This window comes from Vidua macroura, chromosome 7 (assembly GCF_024509145.1).
Source record: "Vidua macroura isolate BioBank_ID:100142 chromosome 7, ASM2450914v1, whole genome shotgun sequence".
Taxonomy (NCBI): domain Eukaryota; kingdom Metazoa; phylum Chordata; class Aves; order Passeriformes; family Viduidae; genus Vidua; species Vidua macroura.
Window position 1 is genome coordinate 18297302 of NC_071577.1, and position 20981 is coordinate 18318282.

Genomic DNA, 20981 nt, shown 5'->3' on the forward strand with positions numbered 1-20981 from the left:
AAAAGCATTTGTATCCTTTCACTAGGCAGAAACAAGCAGGCCTAGCCTATACTCAGATTGTACTGCTCTTTCTTCCAGTTTGATCTTTTGTAAAGTGTTCTGATAGGAGTTACAGGTGTTACACTTTTTTTTAAACTGAAGTACAGCATGTAAAAAACCAAAAGTTCTTCAATACAAACATTTCACTACCCTTCTAGCATCATGTACACCTTCAGAACCCAAAATTGAGACTGCCATTTTTGACAACTGCTCTTGCTGAACATATACATTCACATTACACAGTGGTTACTTAAGTGGTGAATTAATCAGTCAACATAAAATTCAGCTATATCTAATAATAAATTTACTTCCCCAAAAAATGATGAGATTTCACAGACACAACCTGCAGTCCAGATTCTAAACAATCATGATTACCATTAATGAGAAAATTCCTCCAGTTTCTGTAAAGATGACTGAAGTCAGTGAACCAAGAGACAGTATTCCCCTGACCAGAAAGCTCAAGAGTTTAGTAAACAATGGCCTCCCAGCTCAGAAGGGAGAAGAAGACAATAAAAACTTACCAGGCCATACAACTATATCAGGAATTCGCTTAAACATTCCTTCCCTGAGTACAAATATCTCATGTAGGCAGTGACCTGGAACACAAACAATAAGTTACTAAGGTCAAACAAGAAAGTATCAAAAGCAGCACAGTGATACAAATGAAGTTCTCTTACCATGAGCTCTGAATACCCTATCTTCTGCATCCTGGGAATATGAGATTTTAGTGGCTCTAAGATCCTGAAGAAATTCTTCATTTACAATGGATGGAGGTACATCATTAACATTTAAGGATGCCTACAATACAAGAAAATAAATTCATTAAAGACAGGTTCACTCTTAAAGTATTTCTATACAACAGAAGTAAGAAAAACAGGCTAACACTGACTGATACCCAAACACACCTATTCTAGATCAGAAAGATGTCAGTTCTTCACATCTTCAAACCACCAATCCAGTTAATCCTACTCTGCTCACAAGAAGTTTTATTTCAGTAGCACATTCTTACCTTTCTTTTTCCTGATAAATATGGAGAAATACATAAGCTTATTGAACAAATTATCTCTTTTTAAGACTTCCCAAGGTACTAGAATACATACTAATGCCACTACACACTGCAAATTCTTGTACTTACAGTTCTGTTTTCACTAACCCACTTCGCCTCCTCCTGTCATGTCCTGAGAGTTAAATCCAAATTGGACCAAAGCCTAATCTGAAGTCCAGTGCTAGGCAAAAGACAGACTGCTATAACACAAGCACTAAGCAGACCTCACCTATAAGAAAGATTCCGTAAAACCCATGTTTGAGTCACATACATACAGGTGTCTCCATCCAAAGTCCTGAAGAATCCGCTGGGAAAGGTGCTCTTTCCAAGAAGGTACACAGGACATTCTGACTTACCAACAGACCTTAAATCAAGATTCTATAAGTCCAGAGGGAAAACCTCTGCTTAAATTTTCTAACAGCCCATTCTTCCAAGTTCTTCCAACAGGTCTTGTCTAATACTCTTGCAGCTTCTCAAAGTGTAGACACAACCACTTAACTCTCTTTTCTGAACTCCACTTCCAATTACTGGGCACATAGAAATGCAGTTCATCTGTCAACTTTTTAAACCCACTCAGAGAACAAGAATTCTTTACTAGATCCAGATTAAAAAAAAATACTTTGCAGTATATTAAAAAATATTAAGTGTAAGACTCTCAAGTGCTTTGAAGATTCCAAAAAGACCATGCCTTTTTTTTTCCTTAAAAATGGAGCAAATATGGATAATCTCTCTAAAGGAACATGCCTTCTATCAAAAATGACCTCTAATTAAAAAGTTCTTTGATTAAATAAAAAGCTTGTCTGATGACTAAAATGTAAATTCTTGACTTCAAGTCTTATTGCAAAAGAAAATGTTGGTCAAGAGTCTTATTTCCTATTAACAAAGTCCGTCAAGTCTGAGAGCAGAACTGGAAGTTTTTTTACCATCATATCTTTATTTTAAATACACTTAAAAATCAGGGATTGAACAAAAATTAGTTAAAAGAGTGCAATGCTTTCACACTTCTTCCATGGAAGCCTTGCTGGAAAAGGAACTGACATCAACCCAAAGACAAGAATGCACTTGCACTTTTGCTATAAAGCTCTCAGGAAAGATGCCAGAAAGAACCCGTTTACAACTCTACCATCAAAAAGTATTGTGCAGTAATGTCCCACTTAGTCAAAGAAATTTAAGACATCTCTTTGACAAGCCCTACCTATGCTTCTTGACAAATCCAGACATAGAATAACAAAATGGAATTCACTGTGCTTTCATTTTCTGAAGTTTGCCTTCTCCAAAAAGTATACTCACACAGCAAAATTTTCTTTCCTAGAACAGAGCTTTGCCTATCTTTGCTCTACATAACCTTCAGAGCAGCTGATATATTTGCCAATAAGATAAAATCTTGGTAGATAGTACCAGTTAACAAGCTAACAGTAAGGAAATTGGAGATTAATAGTCTCCCATCTGCCACAACAGCAGCAGTCTATTCTGAATGGGTTTAGTCTCAACATTGTGAGAGTTGATGAAGGTAACATTTAAACTTATCAGGAAAGTTGTATCATTGTGATGGAGTGTCCACCCTACAAAAATTATGTAAGGTTATGGAGAAAATAAGAGTACTGACAGGAATAATTCAGAAAGAAATAGCTGCAAGAGATGTTCCATACTGATACCTGGCATCATTCACAGGTTCAAGTGGATAGCCAAAAGTTTGGGTTAGAATTTTCATGTGGAACATATGACATAATGAAAATTCAGTTTTAACAGTGATTTGACTTCTGGAAGAGCATATGTGCCATCCTGATTTGCTTTAAGGATAATGCTGTACTTATTGAAATAATGTGTCAGACAGCTAAAAAAAAAAGCCTTTTCCCTCCAATATATTCATCTTGTCATCTACAAACACAGAAGCTGAAATTAAGTGTTGTTAAGTGAGAGGCAGTCCACTACTGAGACACCCTGATTTTAGGAGCCAGTCACAGTAAGCATAATGTAAATCTGGTCTTGAACTGCTGCTCTGACTATTCTGCTATTAATGCACATTCACACAGTGCTGTTTGCTAGCCCGAAGAACTCTGACAGCAACACAGGAAACATAAGAAACAAACAGGCACCAAATAAAGATCTTCAAATAATTTAAGAAAAACCCTCACTAGCTGTGTTTACATTTTAGACTTCGAACTTTTGTTTCTTTATGGATTTCCATAGACAGAATTATTTTATATCATGTCGAATACTAAGTGCCTGAAGATCTTTGTTCTCAAGAGCATGAACTACTTAACAGCTATAACAATTCTATGCAGATGGTTTTAAGCATCTTCATTTTTATAACTCTTCCACAAGTTTTTTAATCTTTTAGTTTAAAACTTCAAGATTAGAAATTTAATACTTATCTATAAAAATCTTATGCTCAGTGACAAACAAAAAAATACCTTTATTTTCATAGGACTGAAATATCTTAAAATTTGCATCCTGAAAAGCTAGTCAGGAAACCTATGTGAACTAGGTTTAAATTGCTCTCTACATTAAGTCTGGTCTGAAAAAATAAAGAGCATCAACAGACCTTGAAGATCACAGAAGCAGGTACATTTACTGTTGTTAATTAAAACACAAAAGTCACATGCAACAGGGAACCCTCCAATCTTACATGACAGAAGCAGGAAGAGATGGCACAGAATGACAAATGAACCAGAGATCACTTCGCTACTGCTGATCCTATATCCGAGTTTCTTCATGCTTAGGTGATAGCAGAAGTTGAAAACCCAGCATAGCATGACAACTTGAAATACACCTTGGAGTTATGACAGCCACGAAAATGAGGGACCTGCAGCAGTATTTGAGACTAGCTATGAGAAGTCCAAGTATATAATGGAGAATCCAAAGAGTCCTATCCCAAGGTGGTCAGCCTGCTTCACATTACAAGACCATTAAAACCACAGGGGCAAAACATAACAGAAAAGCACTCAACACTCCTGGCAGATATCCTGGGGAACTGGTCTGCAGGATGTACTGTGGAATTGGGGTATTATTAAAAAATCTGTACTTCTCCTTCAATTCTGCTTTGCTCTATCCTTTCTCTCCATGTAAAAAGGGAGCAACAGCTCTCAAGACCTCTGTTCACAGCAAGTTAAAGCGGCTGCCAGTTAAAACCAACCCTGGTCAACAAAAACACATCCAGATTAATTTTTCTTAACATATTGGCAGATGGAGATCCTGTAATCCACAGCAGATGAAAGAATGTCTTGATGAATAGAAGACTGAAGAAACATTTAAGTTTTCAGGCCTTATGAGATTACTTGCTTCAAAGAAAATGCAATCTTGAACTCACCCAAGAGATGAGTATAACCATTACCCAAAGCTGGGTTGCTACAGTCACAGTACAAGCACTGCTTCCAATACTGCTTTAGCAGCTATCTAGTCAGGAACCTGAAGCTTCAAGGGGATTCTAATTAGGGAGCCAGGTCTCTTGACTCTAACTTAAGTTACTCTTTCTAAAAAGGAGAGTATCTATGACTCCCAAAACCCAGAACATTCCCAATGTATTATTTTCTGAAAACATTCAGTTCAATCTTGAGTATTCTGGTAGTCAGTTTTCAGCACCCAGACATGTAAATAAAAAGTACAGTCAAGTAAGAACTTTGACATCTTTCAATACACCAAAAACACGTCACAGTTTAACTTCCCCACATTTTCTCTCTTTGTTATCATGAATAACATTGATGTTGTATAAATAATTCCCTCTGGGCTAACACTTTCTACAGTCTTGAAATGCAAGCTACAGGTAGGACAAAAAACTCCCTGTGCTGGAAACTTTCGTTTCAGTAAATGTACTACCAGTTATCCTGAAACCACAAGTCATGCTAAGACATATAAGGTTTCACATAGTAGTTCTACACCATTTTTTTTCCAAAAACTTTGAAGTATTAATACGTTATATTTAAATCAATTATCAGTGACAGCTGAATCATCTTTAACAGTGTGGTCTTGATTATCACCAAGACTAATGTTCAAAGGAACTGGTTCAGCTATTTACTTACTCTAGAGGTAGTTTTGTGCTCCAGACTTGCTCCAAAGGTTTTTTCTATCCATTCCTTAAAAGTTGGTAATACCATACCACCTAATCTGTACCTGAAAAGTCAATATTACATAGAGTCATTTTAAATTAAAAGAATGTATGTCAGATATACTTCTTTCAATTCTATGTATGCACAAACAGAAGTTTTAAATCAAACTCTTTACCTACAAGCCTGCAAGGCTTCTGCACGTTCACTTTTCATGCAGCTGTGTATTTCATTGTATTCAGGTGTTCTTTACTTCACACAGAATCAAATCATTTGTCAGAATGGTATCACTTTGCTTTGGCCATAAGGCTTTTCAGTTATCCCACCCCACACTTTTGAGAAAGGTCTCTCCCTTGCAGTAGTGTAGAAAGCAGCACCTGAGTTTACATGCTGGTTACAGATAGAGGACATACTGCAATGGGAACAGCAGTCTCTGACACACAAACCCATTTCAGTACACCTTATGCTTTCAAGAAACAGAAACAGTATTAGAGGTTCCCCTTCCATCATCAAAATGCATCAGAATCCATCAAGCACTGTAAAATTATTTCCAGCACAGACTGTTTGGCAAGAGCTTAGCCATGTGACAAATGCAGACTTACAGACAAAGGGACAGAGGAGCTGCTTTTGACCATGTGCAACACACGTGAAAACACAGAAGGCTGGGGACACACTGAAAACAGCTAGAAACTACTGCTACTAATTGTATCCATATACACACCTTCAGCATGTTTATGTGCGCAAACGTATTCCCAGAAGAGAGGAGAAATAAGATCTTCCTTTGATATTAAGAGCTTTCAGCAGCTGAGAATCCTTACCACAGTCTTCACCTGAGTCATTGCATTAGACCTAACTGGGTCTTGCCTCTAAGATGATTCAGTCACTGTAAATCCAGTTATGACCCTGTCCTTCACAGCTGGTGCAACCAACTCTACAACTGGGTGACCTGTTACACAAAAAGATCAATTCTTTTTGTTTCCTCAACTACCCCCCCAGCTCTTCTACTGACAAACTCCCTGCTCTAATCCTAGAACTAAAAGGCTACAACCTTAACTCAAGCTAGACTCCTCAGCATGGAAGAGACTATTCAGTCATTCCTCCTATGACAGCTGTTATTGCTTCATCAAACCCATACAAAAATTAAGTGAATTCTTAGAAGAGGAAAGTGCAATAAGCAATGAAAGTTTAGTGCATTTGCATCAAGAGTGCAATGAAGGCAGAGACCTGGGTCAGCTTGGTGTGTTTTCTTCTCCAGACCTACTTCTTAGGATTGCCAAACTATCATAGCTGGATTGCAAGGGTAACCTTAATCACTTACTCAAAGGACAACTAAAGCTAGCAGAAACCCCAAAACTTTTAAGTCAAGACACAGACAGAAGTCACAGCATAGAGGAAATTAGTTTACTGCAATGCATGATTGATCAGGAAGCAAGCTTTGTATGCACACACTGATGGTGCAAGAAGCCCCCCAGAAAACACCTGCCACAGACACACTCCAAAAACAGTTTCAGTTGCTCAGACTAGCAAGCACCATCTATCCCTGTAGAGATGGCAGAGTCTATAATAAAAAAGATCATTTGGCACATGGTCTGTAGGGAAAGTCAACACAACTTTCATAAAGGGGAATCCTGTTTCACTAATCCTTGGAGTTTTATCAGGGTGTAAAAACAGAAAGTGAATAGAAGGGATACAATGAACACACTCCTTTATATTTCCACAGGTGTTCATCCCAAAAGTTATTTATTTAAGAAAATACATTGCTACAGCACTGAAGAAAAGACCCTTCTACAGGCTGAAGGATAAGTTTAAGTTAAGAAACAAAGGGCAGGGTTTATTGATCACACTGATAGGAATTCAGGACCGTAAAAAAAAAAAGCAGACAAAAAAAACATGGAAATTAAGGTAATTGCAACAGACGAAAGAAAAACATTATTGCATATTTTGTAGAATCCCACAGGTAGTCAGTATCAAGGCATCTTCACTGACCACATACAACAGCAGCCCACAGCGCTATGCATCATCTGGGCAGGGGTAAGAAAGAAAACAGTTCATCTCTTTCTGCTGCTCTGTAGAACACTGCTGAGTGCTGCACACAGTTTTTGTCTCTGTCTCCAGAAAGATCTAGTGGAGCTGGAGAGGGTACAGAGAACAACTGTAAAGACCAAAGGGCCTTACAGGCAGAGACTAAAGGGCCCAAGACACCACAAGCATGGAAAGAAAATGCAAGAGAGGATATAACTGAGTCTTATAAATCAATAACACAGTAGATAGGCTGAAGAATTATCATCCACCTAGTCCTGCAAAACAGTAAGGGATACTTGTTTCAAAACACAGATACTTTATACAACCAGAACCTCGAACTTGCTGCCACTGGATGCTGCACAGGCAGGCAGTATGAGCAGATTTGAAGTTACTTGACAAGCTTAGGGAGAACAGACCTTTTAGCGGGTACTGAAAGGATGAGGCATGTACACCACCCATGCAGATGCTTATTCTCCTGTTTTCATTTCAAACACTCTCCTTTTGCCACTGTGGCAAACTGTTCCATAAAAACTATATTGGTGTGGCCCAACAAAGTATTTCTAATATTATGTCTCAGTTAGAGACAGTGTGAATGGGGGAAAAAAAACACCATTCTAGAACAGCCACTGGTACACATCAGTCACACAGCAGTCAAGCAGCCTTGATGCTTCCTCCTGAAAAAAACAGAAGTCCTGACCTTTATCTTTTTTCTTGTTTAATGTGCTTTAATTTTTTTGTGCAGCATGTCCCTAATATTATACAGTGAACTGGCTTATACAAAGCTTTGCATTTTAATTTGGGTCTGAAAAATCAAAAAAATAACAATTGAAGTGCTCAAGATTCCAGTTAGGTTTTTGCAGCTTTGACTCAACTAATTCATGCAAGTTTACAGATTCAAAGACTAGGAAGGAATTTTTAGGAAAGATAGAATTTTATTTCTCTTCTCCATTTTTTTGTTTTTAACACTTATGGAAAATGTATTTTTTAAACCAAGGAAGAGACTGCAAGGTTACTTTCCACTCAGGAAGAAAAAAAACCCCAAACCAGTAAGATGGATACAGGTTTAAATTCCACTGGAACAAAATTGAGAGATCCCAAGTAGACTTCATTTTAATGTAGTTTCTCAAAAATGTATTACTCAGAAAAACAAGCTTGCTGCATAAAGGGTTAGATGGTAACAAATCACAAGTGGTGCCACTACACAACATACAACTGAAGAGCAGTTTTAATTTTAAGTTCAGAGGATGAAGTAGCCCCACGCACTGTGGTTAAGAAACCCAAAACAAAGTGGAAATTTAATAAAGCAACTAATTGATGCTCAAGAGATTCTCAAAACTGCACTGTCGTGCTGCAGGTTATCTAAAGCTTTAGAACATAATGCAGATTCTCAGTGTGATTTCATTAACCCATAGATTATATCAAGTTACAGAGAAGACTCACATTAATTTGTCTTCATAACATTTTTAATAAACATTGCAATGAGCCACACAGTCTATTTTACTGTGTCAGACTCCCATAAACCTGTTAGATGTAGAATAACCTATTCTGTGAAATGAAGAAACTTCTTTGCCTTCTTTGAATTAACTGTACTGTGCAGCTTTTAAAACTCTTTTCAAACAAACCACTAAATAAGATATTTCATTTACATAAATTTTCAACTTACCTTTTTCCTGTGAATTCTGCTTGACCTTTCTTATTGAAGATGAATTTGGAGTCATTATATCCCCATCCATTCCATTTCAAAAGTTCTTGCCTTAAAGGGAGAACAATATGTGAGTGACAATATTAGCATACTGCAGATCCAAAATGCTTTTCCGTTATATGGTTTTGGAAAAAAGTCTTGCCAGACAACAATTCAAGAAATCAAGTACATATCAAAAGTGCATAGCTTAGAGCCAAAAGAAATTCTGAAACCACAACCACTACTCCTTCAGATTGCATCTTATGACTTGAAAGACCAGATGCTCTATAAAAACAACCAACAACTTAAGTCATTGCACACTGTATTGAATCATAGAATCATTAAGGTTGGGAAAGACCTTTAAGATCATTATGTCCAACCTTTCACCAACCACCATGCCAACTAAACCACAGCACTAACTGCCTCATCCAGTCATTTCCTGAACACTTTCAGGGATGGTGACTCCACCACCTCCCTGGGCAGCCTGTTTCAATGTCTGACAGCCCTTTCAGCAAAGAAATTCTCCCTGATGTCCAACCTGAACCTCTCCAGGTGCAGTTTGAGGCCATTTCCTCCCATCCAGTGTCTCCTGTTACCTGGGAGAAGAGACCAACTCCCACCTGGCTACAACCTCCCAACAGGGAGTTGTAAAGAACAACAAGGTCACCCCTGAGCCTCCTTTTCTCCAGGCCAAACACCCCCAGCTCCCTCAGCCACTCCTTATCAGATCTGTGCTCCACACCCTTCACCTGCTCCACTGCCCTTCTCTGGATACACTCCAGCCCTTCAGCATCTTTGTTTTTGTGAGGGGCCCAGGATTTGAGGTGGGGCCTCACCAGTGCTGAGAACAGGGGGATGATCACAGCCCTAGCTCTGCTGGCCACACCACTGCTGATCCAGGCCAGGATGCCTTTGGCCTTCTTGGCCACCTGGGCACACCCTGGCTCACTGCAGCAGGCTGCTGACCCACTTTTTCCACTGGGCCACTTTGCAGCCACTCTGCCCCCAGCCTGTAGCAGTACATGGGCTTGTTGGGACTGAAGGGATTTGTCTGTTTGTTTTTCTTCTATGTAGAGAGAGAGGAGCAAATCACTGGTGATATGGTGATATTTTCCAGTTGGCAAGCGTACTGTGTGAAAGATGCTTGGTTTTCACTCTATACATAAACATCAACATACAAATAGGTAACATCTAAATATTTTTCAGAATAAAAAAGACAGTATTTAAATTTATTTTCTTGACAGAGAATAATGATTTTAGTTGCTTGTCATCACTACTGCAATCCCACAGCATTCTTAACATTCAGTTGATGAGGAACTTTGAGACACATTTGGACTGAAAGTCATAAACAACAAAACCTCAAGAAGTGCAAGAATAACATATCAACTACAACCAGAATGTGAAAGCATAAAACTATGAATACATAAAAATCAAACTAACAACTGCCAAAATACAAGCAGAAAACTGGAAAATCTTAAGCACAACCATATCAGAGGATCTCTTAACTGTGATAAAGTCATCAGAACTATATCAGTATAAGTGTATTTAAGACTTAAGAAATACACTAATAGTAATTACACATTAATCAAGCTTTGCTTTAAAAGTTTGCCATTTATTTACATTACAAATGAAATTACTAACCTGGAAACTGAATTTTAGTGAAAAGAAACATATCTCAAAAAAGTCTGTGAGAAGATCATTTACATCCCTGCCCTATATACAGTAAATGTAGCTCTTACTCTGACTGCCTAAGAGTAAGATGATCAGGAGTGAGTATTTCAAAAAGACCTTGTGATTCAGAGAAGCACTGCCTCAATCACTTTCAGCTCCAGCATTACATGCAAGATAACCATGTGATGATTGATTACCAAAGGTTTTCATTATAAAGGTATTATTAACACGGGCTGCTGACACTATCAGTGCAATTCAATAGACTTGGCTCAAACAAAACCTATTTTCTTCAAACTGCCTGTATGCAAGATTTTAATTAATCAAATGCAAAAAAGCCATGGTCATGTATTTCATTACAATTGTTTGATTCAAAGATTCAACCAGCCCTTGACAAATCTGGCACTTAAAGCAAACTATCAGTTACTGAGTACTGAAATGACTTTATGCAATTTTGTGAAATAGCCAGTCTATATTGTTCTTCCATACTGAAGAATGAATTCTAAAATTTCAGCCAAAATTCAACTAAGCAGAGCTGTCCAAATAGAGAAGCCTCTTCCGCTGCCTGCTCTCTCTGATCTTTACACGTGTAGGGTTCACACAAGAAAGGACAAGGATCTATTCATGTTCCATAGCATTGGAATGCCTTGTGCTATTGTGCTGCTGTGACAGATTATCAAAAAGGGCTCTTAAAGCACGTTATGCAGACTCGCCCATTTTTACCCTTATTTCTATGTGTGTATATTTATAAATGCTGCACATATTTATATGAAGTTCCACAAAGAATCTAAGTCATACACAGTGGAGTTGCTCCCAGGTGAGAAGAAGGTGACACAGAATTGGCCAGCTCAATAGATTTTTTTTAACTAAATGTTCCATTTAAATCCCAATCAGTACAATCCTCCTCAAGGGAAGATTTCTCCCTCTGCTGACTAAATACAGTATTTCTATATACCGGACCTCTGTAGTTTGTTGAATCCTGTAAAGTCAGAACAGACTTGATATTACTAAGCAAAATTGAGGAAGGCTCAAACTTCCCCTCAAATTTAGAGATGGAAGTCCTCTTGCAAGGCAGTGCCAAAATAAATATGCCAACAATGATGCATGAAACAGGCTAGAGAAACTACCTGCAAATCTGGAGACAATCAGAACAAGACACAAAAGGCCAGGCCCCAAGGAAACTGGTGACATGAGATAAACTGATAATGGCCAGGTTTAAACTATCATTAGTCCTGATATCAGTACAGACAGATACTTCCCACAAAATCATGGGGAGGTATTATTAATTAAGGACACAAAGACAGACTCAGATATGAGGTTTTTCTGCTACACTGACCACATTCCCATCTGCTTGTCTGCTGTAAAGGCCTAATTTCCTAGGTTGGTGTTAAACCACCTGGCACTTTGATCAGGCTCTAAAATACAGAACAGAGTTTAAGAGTTTTAACTCCTAAGAGTTTATTTTCTGCTTGAACTATTCCTGAGTAAAATTAAGTACACACAGTTGTGTCAGACAATATAGCTCCCATCACTGGTGTGATGATAATAATTAACTTAAAATCTAAAGTAACAGTTTGCATGTTTGTAGAAGAATAGTTGACCCAAACATCTTGGCTACCTTGTAACACAAAGGCAGAGGATTTCACACCACCACACACAATGGGCAGTACTATATCTTGTGGCAGGTAAACACCAGAACAAGAAACTTAAGCATCCAATTTTTATATTCAAAACTATACTGAGCAAGTCTGAGGTTTCTATTTGGAGAAAGGAAGGGTTGTTTTTGGAATGAGTATGCTACACACACATGTTGTATGCATAGCGAGATATAATTTACACACCCTTCTGGTTTTCTTCTCAGACTCCTTTCCAAGAATATATATAGCCAAGACTCTCACCAACATCTGACATTATTCTCACTTTAAATGTTACTGTAGTATTGTACTCAAACTGTCTTATTTAAAGATAACACCTTTCCTATTCAGTATATTAGCTTCAACAAAATATCAAGCTCATTAACTATCTAATTTCTGAGATAGTTAATGTGAGAAATGTGAAATGCTTTAGTCAGAAATAGTAGAAACGGACCAGTACTTTCTTGCCTTCTAACTTAAATGATAGAAATTTGCTACTGAAATATACGAAGTAGTAAAAATCAAACCTTTCTTAAGGTTTTTAATGTGTATGTTTGTGTATATACACATGAAATTATATTGCCTGAAAGAAAACAAGTCACCGTGGAAGCAGTGACAATAGATTAACACAGTGTGATTAGTTTAAGTGAATTTAAATATTCCACTTTCATTACAATGCCCAACACTAAAACACTAGTCTGACTCACTGGATAAGGATTTTTACAGTCAGGAGGCAGGAGGGTGGCCCCCGGCCCACCAGCTGAACTAGTGTTTCTGAAGAATCCTGTCACTGAGCTGGGCAGGCAGAGGCCTTGGGACTACACTATTTCAACAAACTGTACCTACCAGCACTGCTCAGATCTTAGGTTTTAGTGATTGGCACAGTGACTGGATGAAAAAGTTCTCATCTCTCCCACAGGAAGCTGAAGGATAAGCACAGTGTCTCCCACAGACAGCCGAGGCTTCTTTGGAGAAGCAAGATGAATGTGCAGTTCAATCCAGCTGGAGAAACGTGACTCAGGAGGAGCAAAGCCCAGATGCTCCTACCAGTTTCCTCACAATAACCACTGACATTGTCAATTCAATCACCAGTGGACACTCAGCATTAAAATCACATACACATAAAATATTCACAGGCACTTCTGTTACACAATGGAAGAGCCAGCAGGTTCCTGGAAATCAGTTTAAAGTGGCAATTTTAAATTTACCACATGGGCTTAAGCACCAGTATTTGCCTAATGTAACACAGTCTTGCAAGTTGTAGAGTTCTTGCCTAACTCAGTGTGTGGGTGCAGCAATACTGAGGCAGTATTATTGTGGTAAGGTGTTACAAGAAGACATTACCCAAGGAACAATTCCTCAGAGCCTACCCCAGTTGGACTTTGGATTACCAATCCAGCCCCACAGCTGGAAAGTCAGAACCCTTTCCACAGGTGGCATCAGAAGATCGCTCTCCCTCTCCCCTGGAGCAGTGTCTCTGAAGACAGTAGTAAATTAGCATCAGGTGCCTGAAATAAACAAAGAACATGCAGCCCAAGGAATTGTTTCAAGAACTGCTTTGTGAAAGCATAATTTATCTGGAGAGGAATGCCATGCTGCAGGCAAAGAGTATCTGCTGTATTTTTTCTCTTGGAAGACCTTCCCTGCAGCAAACCCAATATAATTGTTCTCAAGTCTGAAGTCAAGTAACACCTGTTTTATAACCTTAGATACAGTCTAAGTTTGTGTATTTACTGCTGCTTTTCAAACTGATTCCATGAAATATATCCATAAAAATCAGTCAATGCTATTTTTTGTAATCCTAAGTGATGAGATGCTGAATATTTTTAACTTTAGACTATGGGTTCTGTAGACCACACTTTCAGCTAAGCCCCTGCAGCTGCACACACTGATTCAGTTGCTATTCCGTTTGCTGAATACCTAATACAACACCACAAACCTGGCTCATAATTACAGTTCAAACCCACAGTAAGCAGCAAATGCAGACAACCAGATTTTAGGCATAAGACATCAAGGGTTTAGGTACCCAAAAGCAGAGTGCTTTTCTTTATACTATTTTGATAAAACAAGTGTTCACTTTCCTTACACACGTTCTTAGCCTTGACTATTTCATTACTCTTCATTTCACCACACTGTAATAAACAAAGCCCCAAGGAATAAGGAAATTAGTGTCTCTTAGTGTTCCTCCATAATAAATAAAGTCAATTAGGAGGAAGTAGAGATCAAGGAAAGCCAAGACATTATAATCGTTCTTCTCAGTAAACACTTGGCCAAATGATGATTCTTATGCAACAGAATACTTTACTAGAAGCTCTCTCTATTCCACCTAGTACTTCAGCTGACACCAGTTTCACTTTTATCTCTGAAGAGACTGCTCTACTACAAAATGCACACACATGGCTACTTCCAGGCAGTAAATGAAACAGCGCAAAGAGATCACTCCTTTGAGAAGTATTTCCTGAAAGCTTGTAAAACCAGGAAATCTGCTTTGCTGTCTTAAAAGAAATAACTTAATCAAGGAATTAACTGTCTGCCATTTTTCTGTACAAGTTCAGTTCCTGGACACATTTTTACCCATCCCATAGAGAATCTTTTAGCATGCTTTGTAGCACATACATCACAGCTCAAGAAAACTTTCTGGCCTACACCATCAACCCCAATGGTGTTGCACAAAATAGCCCAGTTTTGGATATAACAACACTACAGAGGCATTAGGCTTGTCCATCACATTCAACCTGCAACAGATTTTTAATACTCCATGTAATTTATTTTCTACAGAGGTACAGTAAGTGTACACAGGTACACTTCAGGAAAGTCTAGTTGACTGCAGTCTGCTACACTACTGATCTCCTTAGTTTACTTAACCTCAAAGTAGCTTCTAGTCCAAGTAATTACTTCAGTCTATTGCATTATCAGATTATTCTAATTCTATTCAGTTTAAATCAACACATCAAGTTTAAATAAACAGCTATATACACATTCATTTTCTTATACATAACAGTTCAGACCTCAGTCGATATCAAACAGCTGATCTACAAAAGTATTTCAGTTTTTGCTGTAAACTGCTACTTGCTTTCATATAATTAAGCTCAATATAATCTATATTGAGCTTCAACATTAAACACTTCACGTTTTCATCTAAGTTATTTTTCTAATAAAATTTAGCTAATGAATATATCCAGTTTGGCTAACTTGGTATCAAATGATCTAACAATAAATATTGTGTTACTTAAATTCTTATAGATTTCCTACATTTCATCTTCCTGACATGCAACTACTTGGAGCTATGTGTTAGACAGGAATTGCTGTAATATATGAAGTCACTTTTACCATCAGATTATGACACTTTTTTCATGTTAATGTTTCTATGAGAGAACCTTCTTTATCTGTTCCTCAAGTATTAACTTTGACTAACAATTAATTGCTTTGATGCAATCACAGAACCTCCTATGAACTGCCACACCTTCCTCAATGCAACTCCTCTGATTTCTTAAGACTGGTAAAGTAGCACCAGCCCTTTCCTTCTTCATCCTTTTTTATCATCTTAAACTCACAAGTCAGCTACACCAGGATACAGCTTAGCACCACATGTTGCTTAAACGCTGTTCTCTAAAGGATGAAGTCCTTATTATAAAGATTCCTCTGAGTATTTGGGGTAAGATACAAAGCCCCTCTGAAGACACTGTTACATTCAAGTAGTACCAATTCTTTAGGAGTTAATTCATGTTGCTGCATAGTAACATCATAATCGTTAGCAGCAAGAATTTCAAGTGTCTATATGAAGAAGGTTCAGCAACATTAACACATTACCCTGAACAACCTGCCTGTGAACTCAACACACAGCAGTCAGCTCACTACACTCTCATCCTTTAGTTTACCCTGTGTAACAGTATGCCTACAATAATTAAAAGATATTCACAAGCCTCTCTTCATCCCCTAGGAAAGCAGTTTCTCCACAGAGATAGGATAATCAGGAGATGCTGTCTGGCTTTTTGTTGCTCCAGGACAAAATAAATTTTAAGCCTACAAGCTACTGAGTCAACATTTAGTTAAACTAAATCAAGCATCCCTTTTAACAAAGACCAAATCGTTGAAAGTTTGATTTGTGTAAGTTATACAATACAAGTTTTGATGAGATCAGCATCAGTGCATGCTCCATCTCTGAGGCACTCTTAAGCACATCCAGCAGTTACTCTGGTACAACTCTGTTCTAGGAAGTTGTAGCACCTGACTGCTTCCAAAGCAGTACAAGTTGAACACTTCATGTATACACAGTTATTCCGAAGATTAAGTTTTTAATTCAAGTCTCACCAGCAAAGCGAGCTTACCAGTCAACAAAAGTCAACAGCATAATGTAAAAGGACAGGAAAACTAATTTCAGTCAATACCATGTACTCTCCATCCTCCCCTTGCTGGTGAGAAATAATGTCTGGATAAGATCTTTAACAGTTTGGTCGTTGAACTATCAACAAGAAAGCCGTGCTTCTAGAGGCCACTGTCTACTGACTGTTAGCAAAGCAGCCAGAAAAAAAATTCTGTGATCACAGACCTAAAGTACTACAAAGGGTTTTTTTTCCATCAAATAAAGCCATTTACTTGCAGAAGAAATGCAGCATGAGGAGAGTGGACCTGATTCTGCTCAAGGAGTGTCTATAGCTTTGCTACTATTTCAAACACTACAGGAAGGATGCAACAGATGTAAAGAACAAAAACTTTGCTTAAGGTACTTTTGACTACAGCTTTGCTAGGAAAAATTAAAGTAACAGTTCAAAAGAGGCAGAAGACCTGAATCAGCATTCAACAGACAAGAAAACATCACCCAGCTTTGTATTGTCCTAATATTACCAAAAGAATGCTTGCACTGTCTCTAGGTCAGTTATTTTTACTAGATTTTTCCAGCAATCTTCTTAGCCTCACAAAAAACCCTCCAGATTAGCTGGGAGTCACTAGAACAAGATTCAGGCATTCATCATTTCCCCTTCCAAATCAGTGTAGGCTACAGAACTCTCTCCTCTATCACTCCAAAACCTGGGTATTATCCTCGAACATGAGCTCAACCAAGATCCACATATCCTAGCTATAGTAAAGTATCAGAATTTTCACAGGCAGCATCTTAGGTGGGTTTCAATCATCTCAGATGTTCGGACAGAAACTTAAGACAGAGATAAAGCTCCTTTTAAGTTTTCCTTGTTTCTACACTTACAAAAAGGCTGGGCTCTTAAGTACAGCAAGAAAATTATACCTCTAGTGAAGAACAAACTAAGCTTTCCCTTACACCCCCACAGCGAATTTTTATTCTGAGTCCAGATCAAGTTATTTTGAGTAAAAATACTAACCCATTATGATCCCATAGCAAATCCTAATAGGGGAGAGCAATGTCAATAACTTCCAGAAGTACAAATGACAAGTTCTCCAAGCCTGTGTTTCCACAGGGAAAGAAGTTCACAAAAGTTTGTTTCTCCTGCTCTTCACATATGCAATAACTGGCTGCAGAAATTATACATCAATCTGTTTAAAATAAATCCCTGAAAAACAGCTAAGCTGGTATTTTTCTGTAAACAGTGATTTCTTCCTAGATTCAAACCAAACAAAAACTCAATATGGAAGGCAACAACTTCAGAACAACCCATTTGTCCCAGTGAGCAGCAGAAGCATCACATTCCCCTCAATGAACACTAAAAGCTTTCAAAGCTGTTCATATCTGACTGCATGTGCATGACATCCCAGTCCTCCCAAAGCAGGCAAGTTCAGCTTGTGACTGTAGGCCACAAATTGCCTATTAGAAGAATCCAGGCTGTTCCTTGCTCTCTTTTTAAAAGATTGAGAGAAAAGCATGGGCTGAATGGATTCTCCTCAAACGAGGAGCAGCTCTTCTATTCACCGCTTGCCGAGTCTGCCTCTGGACTACCCCCAAGCACTGACAAACTAGTTCCTGTACACAGCTCAGGGGAGAACAGGAAGTTGTCTACAACCTAAGCCTTAAAATGCTCTTACAAGATAGCAAGCCAACACACATATAGAAAATCCACATCTGAGAAAGGGGGAGCAGTAAAAGAAAGTCACAAAACTAATACAAGTCCACTCCAGCAGAAAGGGGGCCTCATAATAACAAGTTACATGGAACTACATAATGGTATTAGAATCACAGCATTTTTTTAAAAATCTAGCAGAAAAACAAATCCAAGAGCCAGTGAAATAACTTTGAACTAGAGAATGTGACTGTCTTCCCTTGGTGTCATGTGACCTGACTCCTTACTACTACAGACAGCAAGAACCAGAAAAAGTATTTCACAGCTCTGAAATCATTCATTTCTAAGAAACTTTTGTTAGAACCTAATGCATGAGCACACTCTGCCACTATTCACATCCGTTGAAAGCTTCTGTGAACAGCGGAGGAGACCGAGAGACCAGACACAGACCTTGCTCTTCACACGTGCTGCATTCCTCATTAGAACAGCCTCAAAGTATTTTACAAAAACAAAACTTCTCCATCACATCTACAGGTGTGAATCCGATGACCATGAGCACCTTCCCATTTTAACACAATCCCACTCACTACAGGGACAGGTAAGAGGCTGAAGACCACTTTCTGCAGTCCCCGCAGGGGTGAATGACTTCAGCCATTTACATCACCCGCGACTGGCATCTGCCTCACCCTCCTCCCGGCCGCTCCTTCCCGCCCCGCCGGAGCCCCGCTCCTCCCGCGGAGCCCACGCGGGGCCTCCCCGGGCCCCGCCGGCCCGCGCCCGTGCCCGGCCGGGAAGAGAGCGCTGGCAGAGCGCGGCCCCGGCCCCGGCCCGCACCCACGGCCCCGCGCTCCGGGAGAGCGCCCGGCCCGGCCCCGCCGGCGCGGCCCGCGGGGACCCCCGCCCGCACCCACCGCTTCTTCGGGATGGAGCCGGAGGCCGGCCCGGCGGAGCCGCCCTGAACCTTACAGGGGCTCGGGGAGAGCGCTCCCCGCCCCGGGGCCCGCGGCGAGCCCCGCAGGTGCCCGGAGATGATGCGCAGCCGCCGCCGGGCGGAGGACGGGGAGCCGCCGCCGCCTCCCGCTGCCTCCCCGGCCGCGGCCGCCATCGCTTCCGTGTTGTGCCGCGACCGCCGCCGGGTGAGAGGGCGCGCGGGCGGAAGGCGCCGCCCGGCGCTCCCCGCGCGGGCCCGGCCGCGCCGCCCGCCCCCCCAGCGCCGCTCGCTGCCGTGCCCGCCGCCCGGCTCCGCGCGTCCTGCCGGAGCCTCCTGCCTCGGCAGCGCTGGGCTTGAGAGAGAGCGAAAAGCGTTTATTAAAGATTTCCCGCCTCCGGTGCTGTAATTACAGCCCCTCTGGGTCGCTGAACAAACTTGAGAGAACACAAAGGTGTCCTTTAGAGATGAGGATTGCCTAAGTTAATGATGAAATGCTAATTAATGACAATAGCCTAGGCGGGTTACTTAAGAAATAGGTCGGTGAGGTGGCAGATAATCCTACAGGTGTTGCAGATTTTATCATCGCTGTTGACAGGGCCACAAGGCCCTGGTGAGTGCAGGGCTGCTGAGCCGGGTGCCTCTGCCTGTGCAACCCGGCTGTGCTGGAAGGGAGGATCCGGGTCCCGGTGATCTGCTCCCCCACTAAACCCGCACCTCAAAATGATTGCTGACCCACTGCTGGGAATGCATCGCCTCCTGTAGCCGGGATACCCATCATTGGGCCAATCCTTGCAAAAACTGACAATCCTCACCGTATTTGGGACCTGTGGGAACATCTGGGATTCACTTTGTAGCATCACTTTGAAGAGGGAGAACTCGGATTTAAGGGGAGATACAGATTTGATGCCAACCCCAGGTGCTTTCTGCTATGAATTTACCTTTATACACCAGAATGCTTTGGATTTCCACTCGGGGAAGGATGTGAAAAGTGGAAATATTTTAAAGTAGAGCAGATGAGAAGAGGATTTTTTCCACCGGGGAATGAAAAAATGCTTAACAAACTGAGTCCCTTACAAAATACTAAGGAAGATAGGTTATCAGTCTTCAAATATGTAAAAGACTGCTATGGACTGAAAGGAAGCAATCAATCTGCCCTTCATGTTGGTGAGAAGTACTGAGCTCAAACTGCAAGATATAACTTCAGTATTAGCATTAGACTACTTTCTAATGGCAGTGAAAATGAAAAACCGTAGTAGTCTGCCTAAGTAGAGAACAAAGTCACCTTCATTAGACAGCGTTAAGAACAGACAACATACATCTATCAGACATACCATTATAAGCAGTTCTGCTCAGGGCAAGGTGATGGCTAGATGACCTGCTCAGATTAATTCCAGCTTTTTCCTCTGTGACATGAAGTATCTCACATGTTGAAGCCTACTCAGTTGTCACACAGGACCTACTTTCATGATCAGCTTTTGCCACTGACTGGCACTGACCAGCTTTTTGGAAGTCCTGAAGTAGATTGCTGGGATCTATGTGATGACTGATACTTTGATAATGACATTTTGTCTATCAATATTGATTTATTTGTTCATTTCTTCCTCAGATGTTTGTTAAGTGAAATAAAATCCCAGGAAAATTGATAAAGCTCTTACCCTCTTCCAAACCTCTTCTAGGGACCTATTTTTCCCATGATACTTCAACATGGTACCTTTCCATTAACTAAGCAATTTGCAGGAAGTTCTCCAGGGAGCAGGCTGTCCTGCACAAGCAGGGAAACTTGGGCTCTGTTCCTTACCTCACATGCAATATTGGTGCTTCTTTGAGTCACAGCTCCCCATATATAAATGAGGGATAACAGGATCTCCCTAGAGAGACTGGTCTGAAGATAAATACACTATGGACTGTGTGACAATATAGGACCAACCCCAGTAATGCCTACTGATGAG

At 40.1% G+C, this 20981-nt stretch overlaps 1 protein-coding gene across 9 annotated transcripts in view; it reads right to left on the reverse strand.

The window, feature by feature from the left end:
- Positions 1 to 20981, reverse strand: part of AGPS (alkylglycerone phosphate synthase) — a 76683-nt gene that overhangs the window by 30496 nt on the left and 25206 nt on the right. For 8 of the 9 annotated variants that reach the window (XM_053981759.1, XM_053981760.1, XM_053981757.1 and 5 more), the window contains 4 exons: positions 8813 to 8902; positions 5104 to 5194; positions 717 to 837; positions 561 to 635 (listed from right to left, as the gene is read on the reverse strand). In XM_053981759.1, the coding sequence (XP_053837734.1) occupies positions 561 to 635; positions 717 to 837; positions 5104 to 5194; positions 8813 to 8902 (377 nt within the window). Of the gene's footprint in view, positions 1 to 560; positions 636 to 716; positions 838 to 5103; positions 5195 to 8812; positions 8903 to 19012; positions 19228 to 20981 lie in introns of those variants that run through there. The other variant, XM_053981761.1, reaches the window with a different exon arrangement.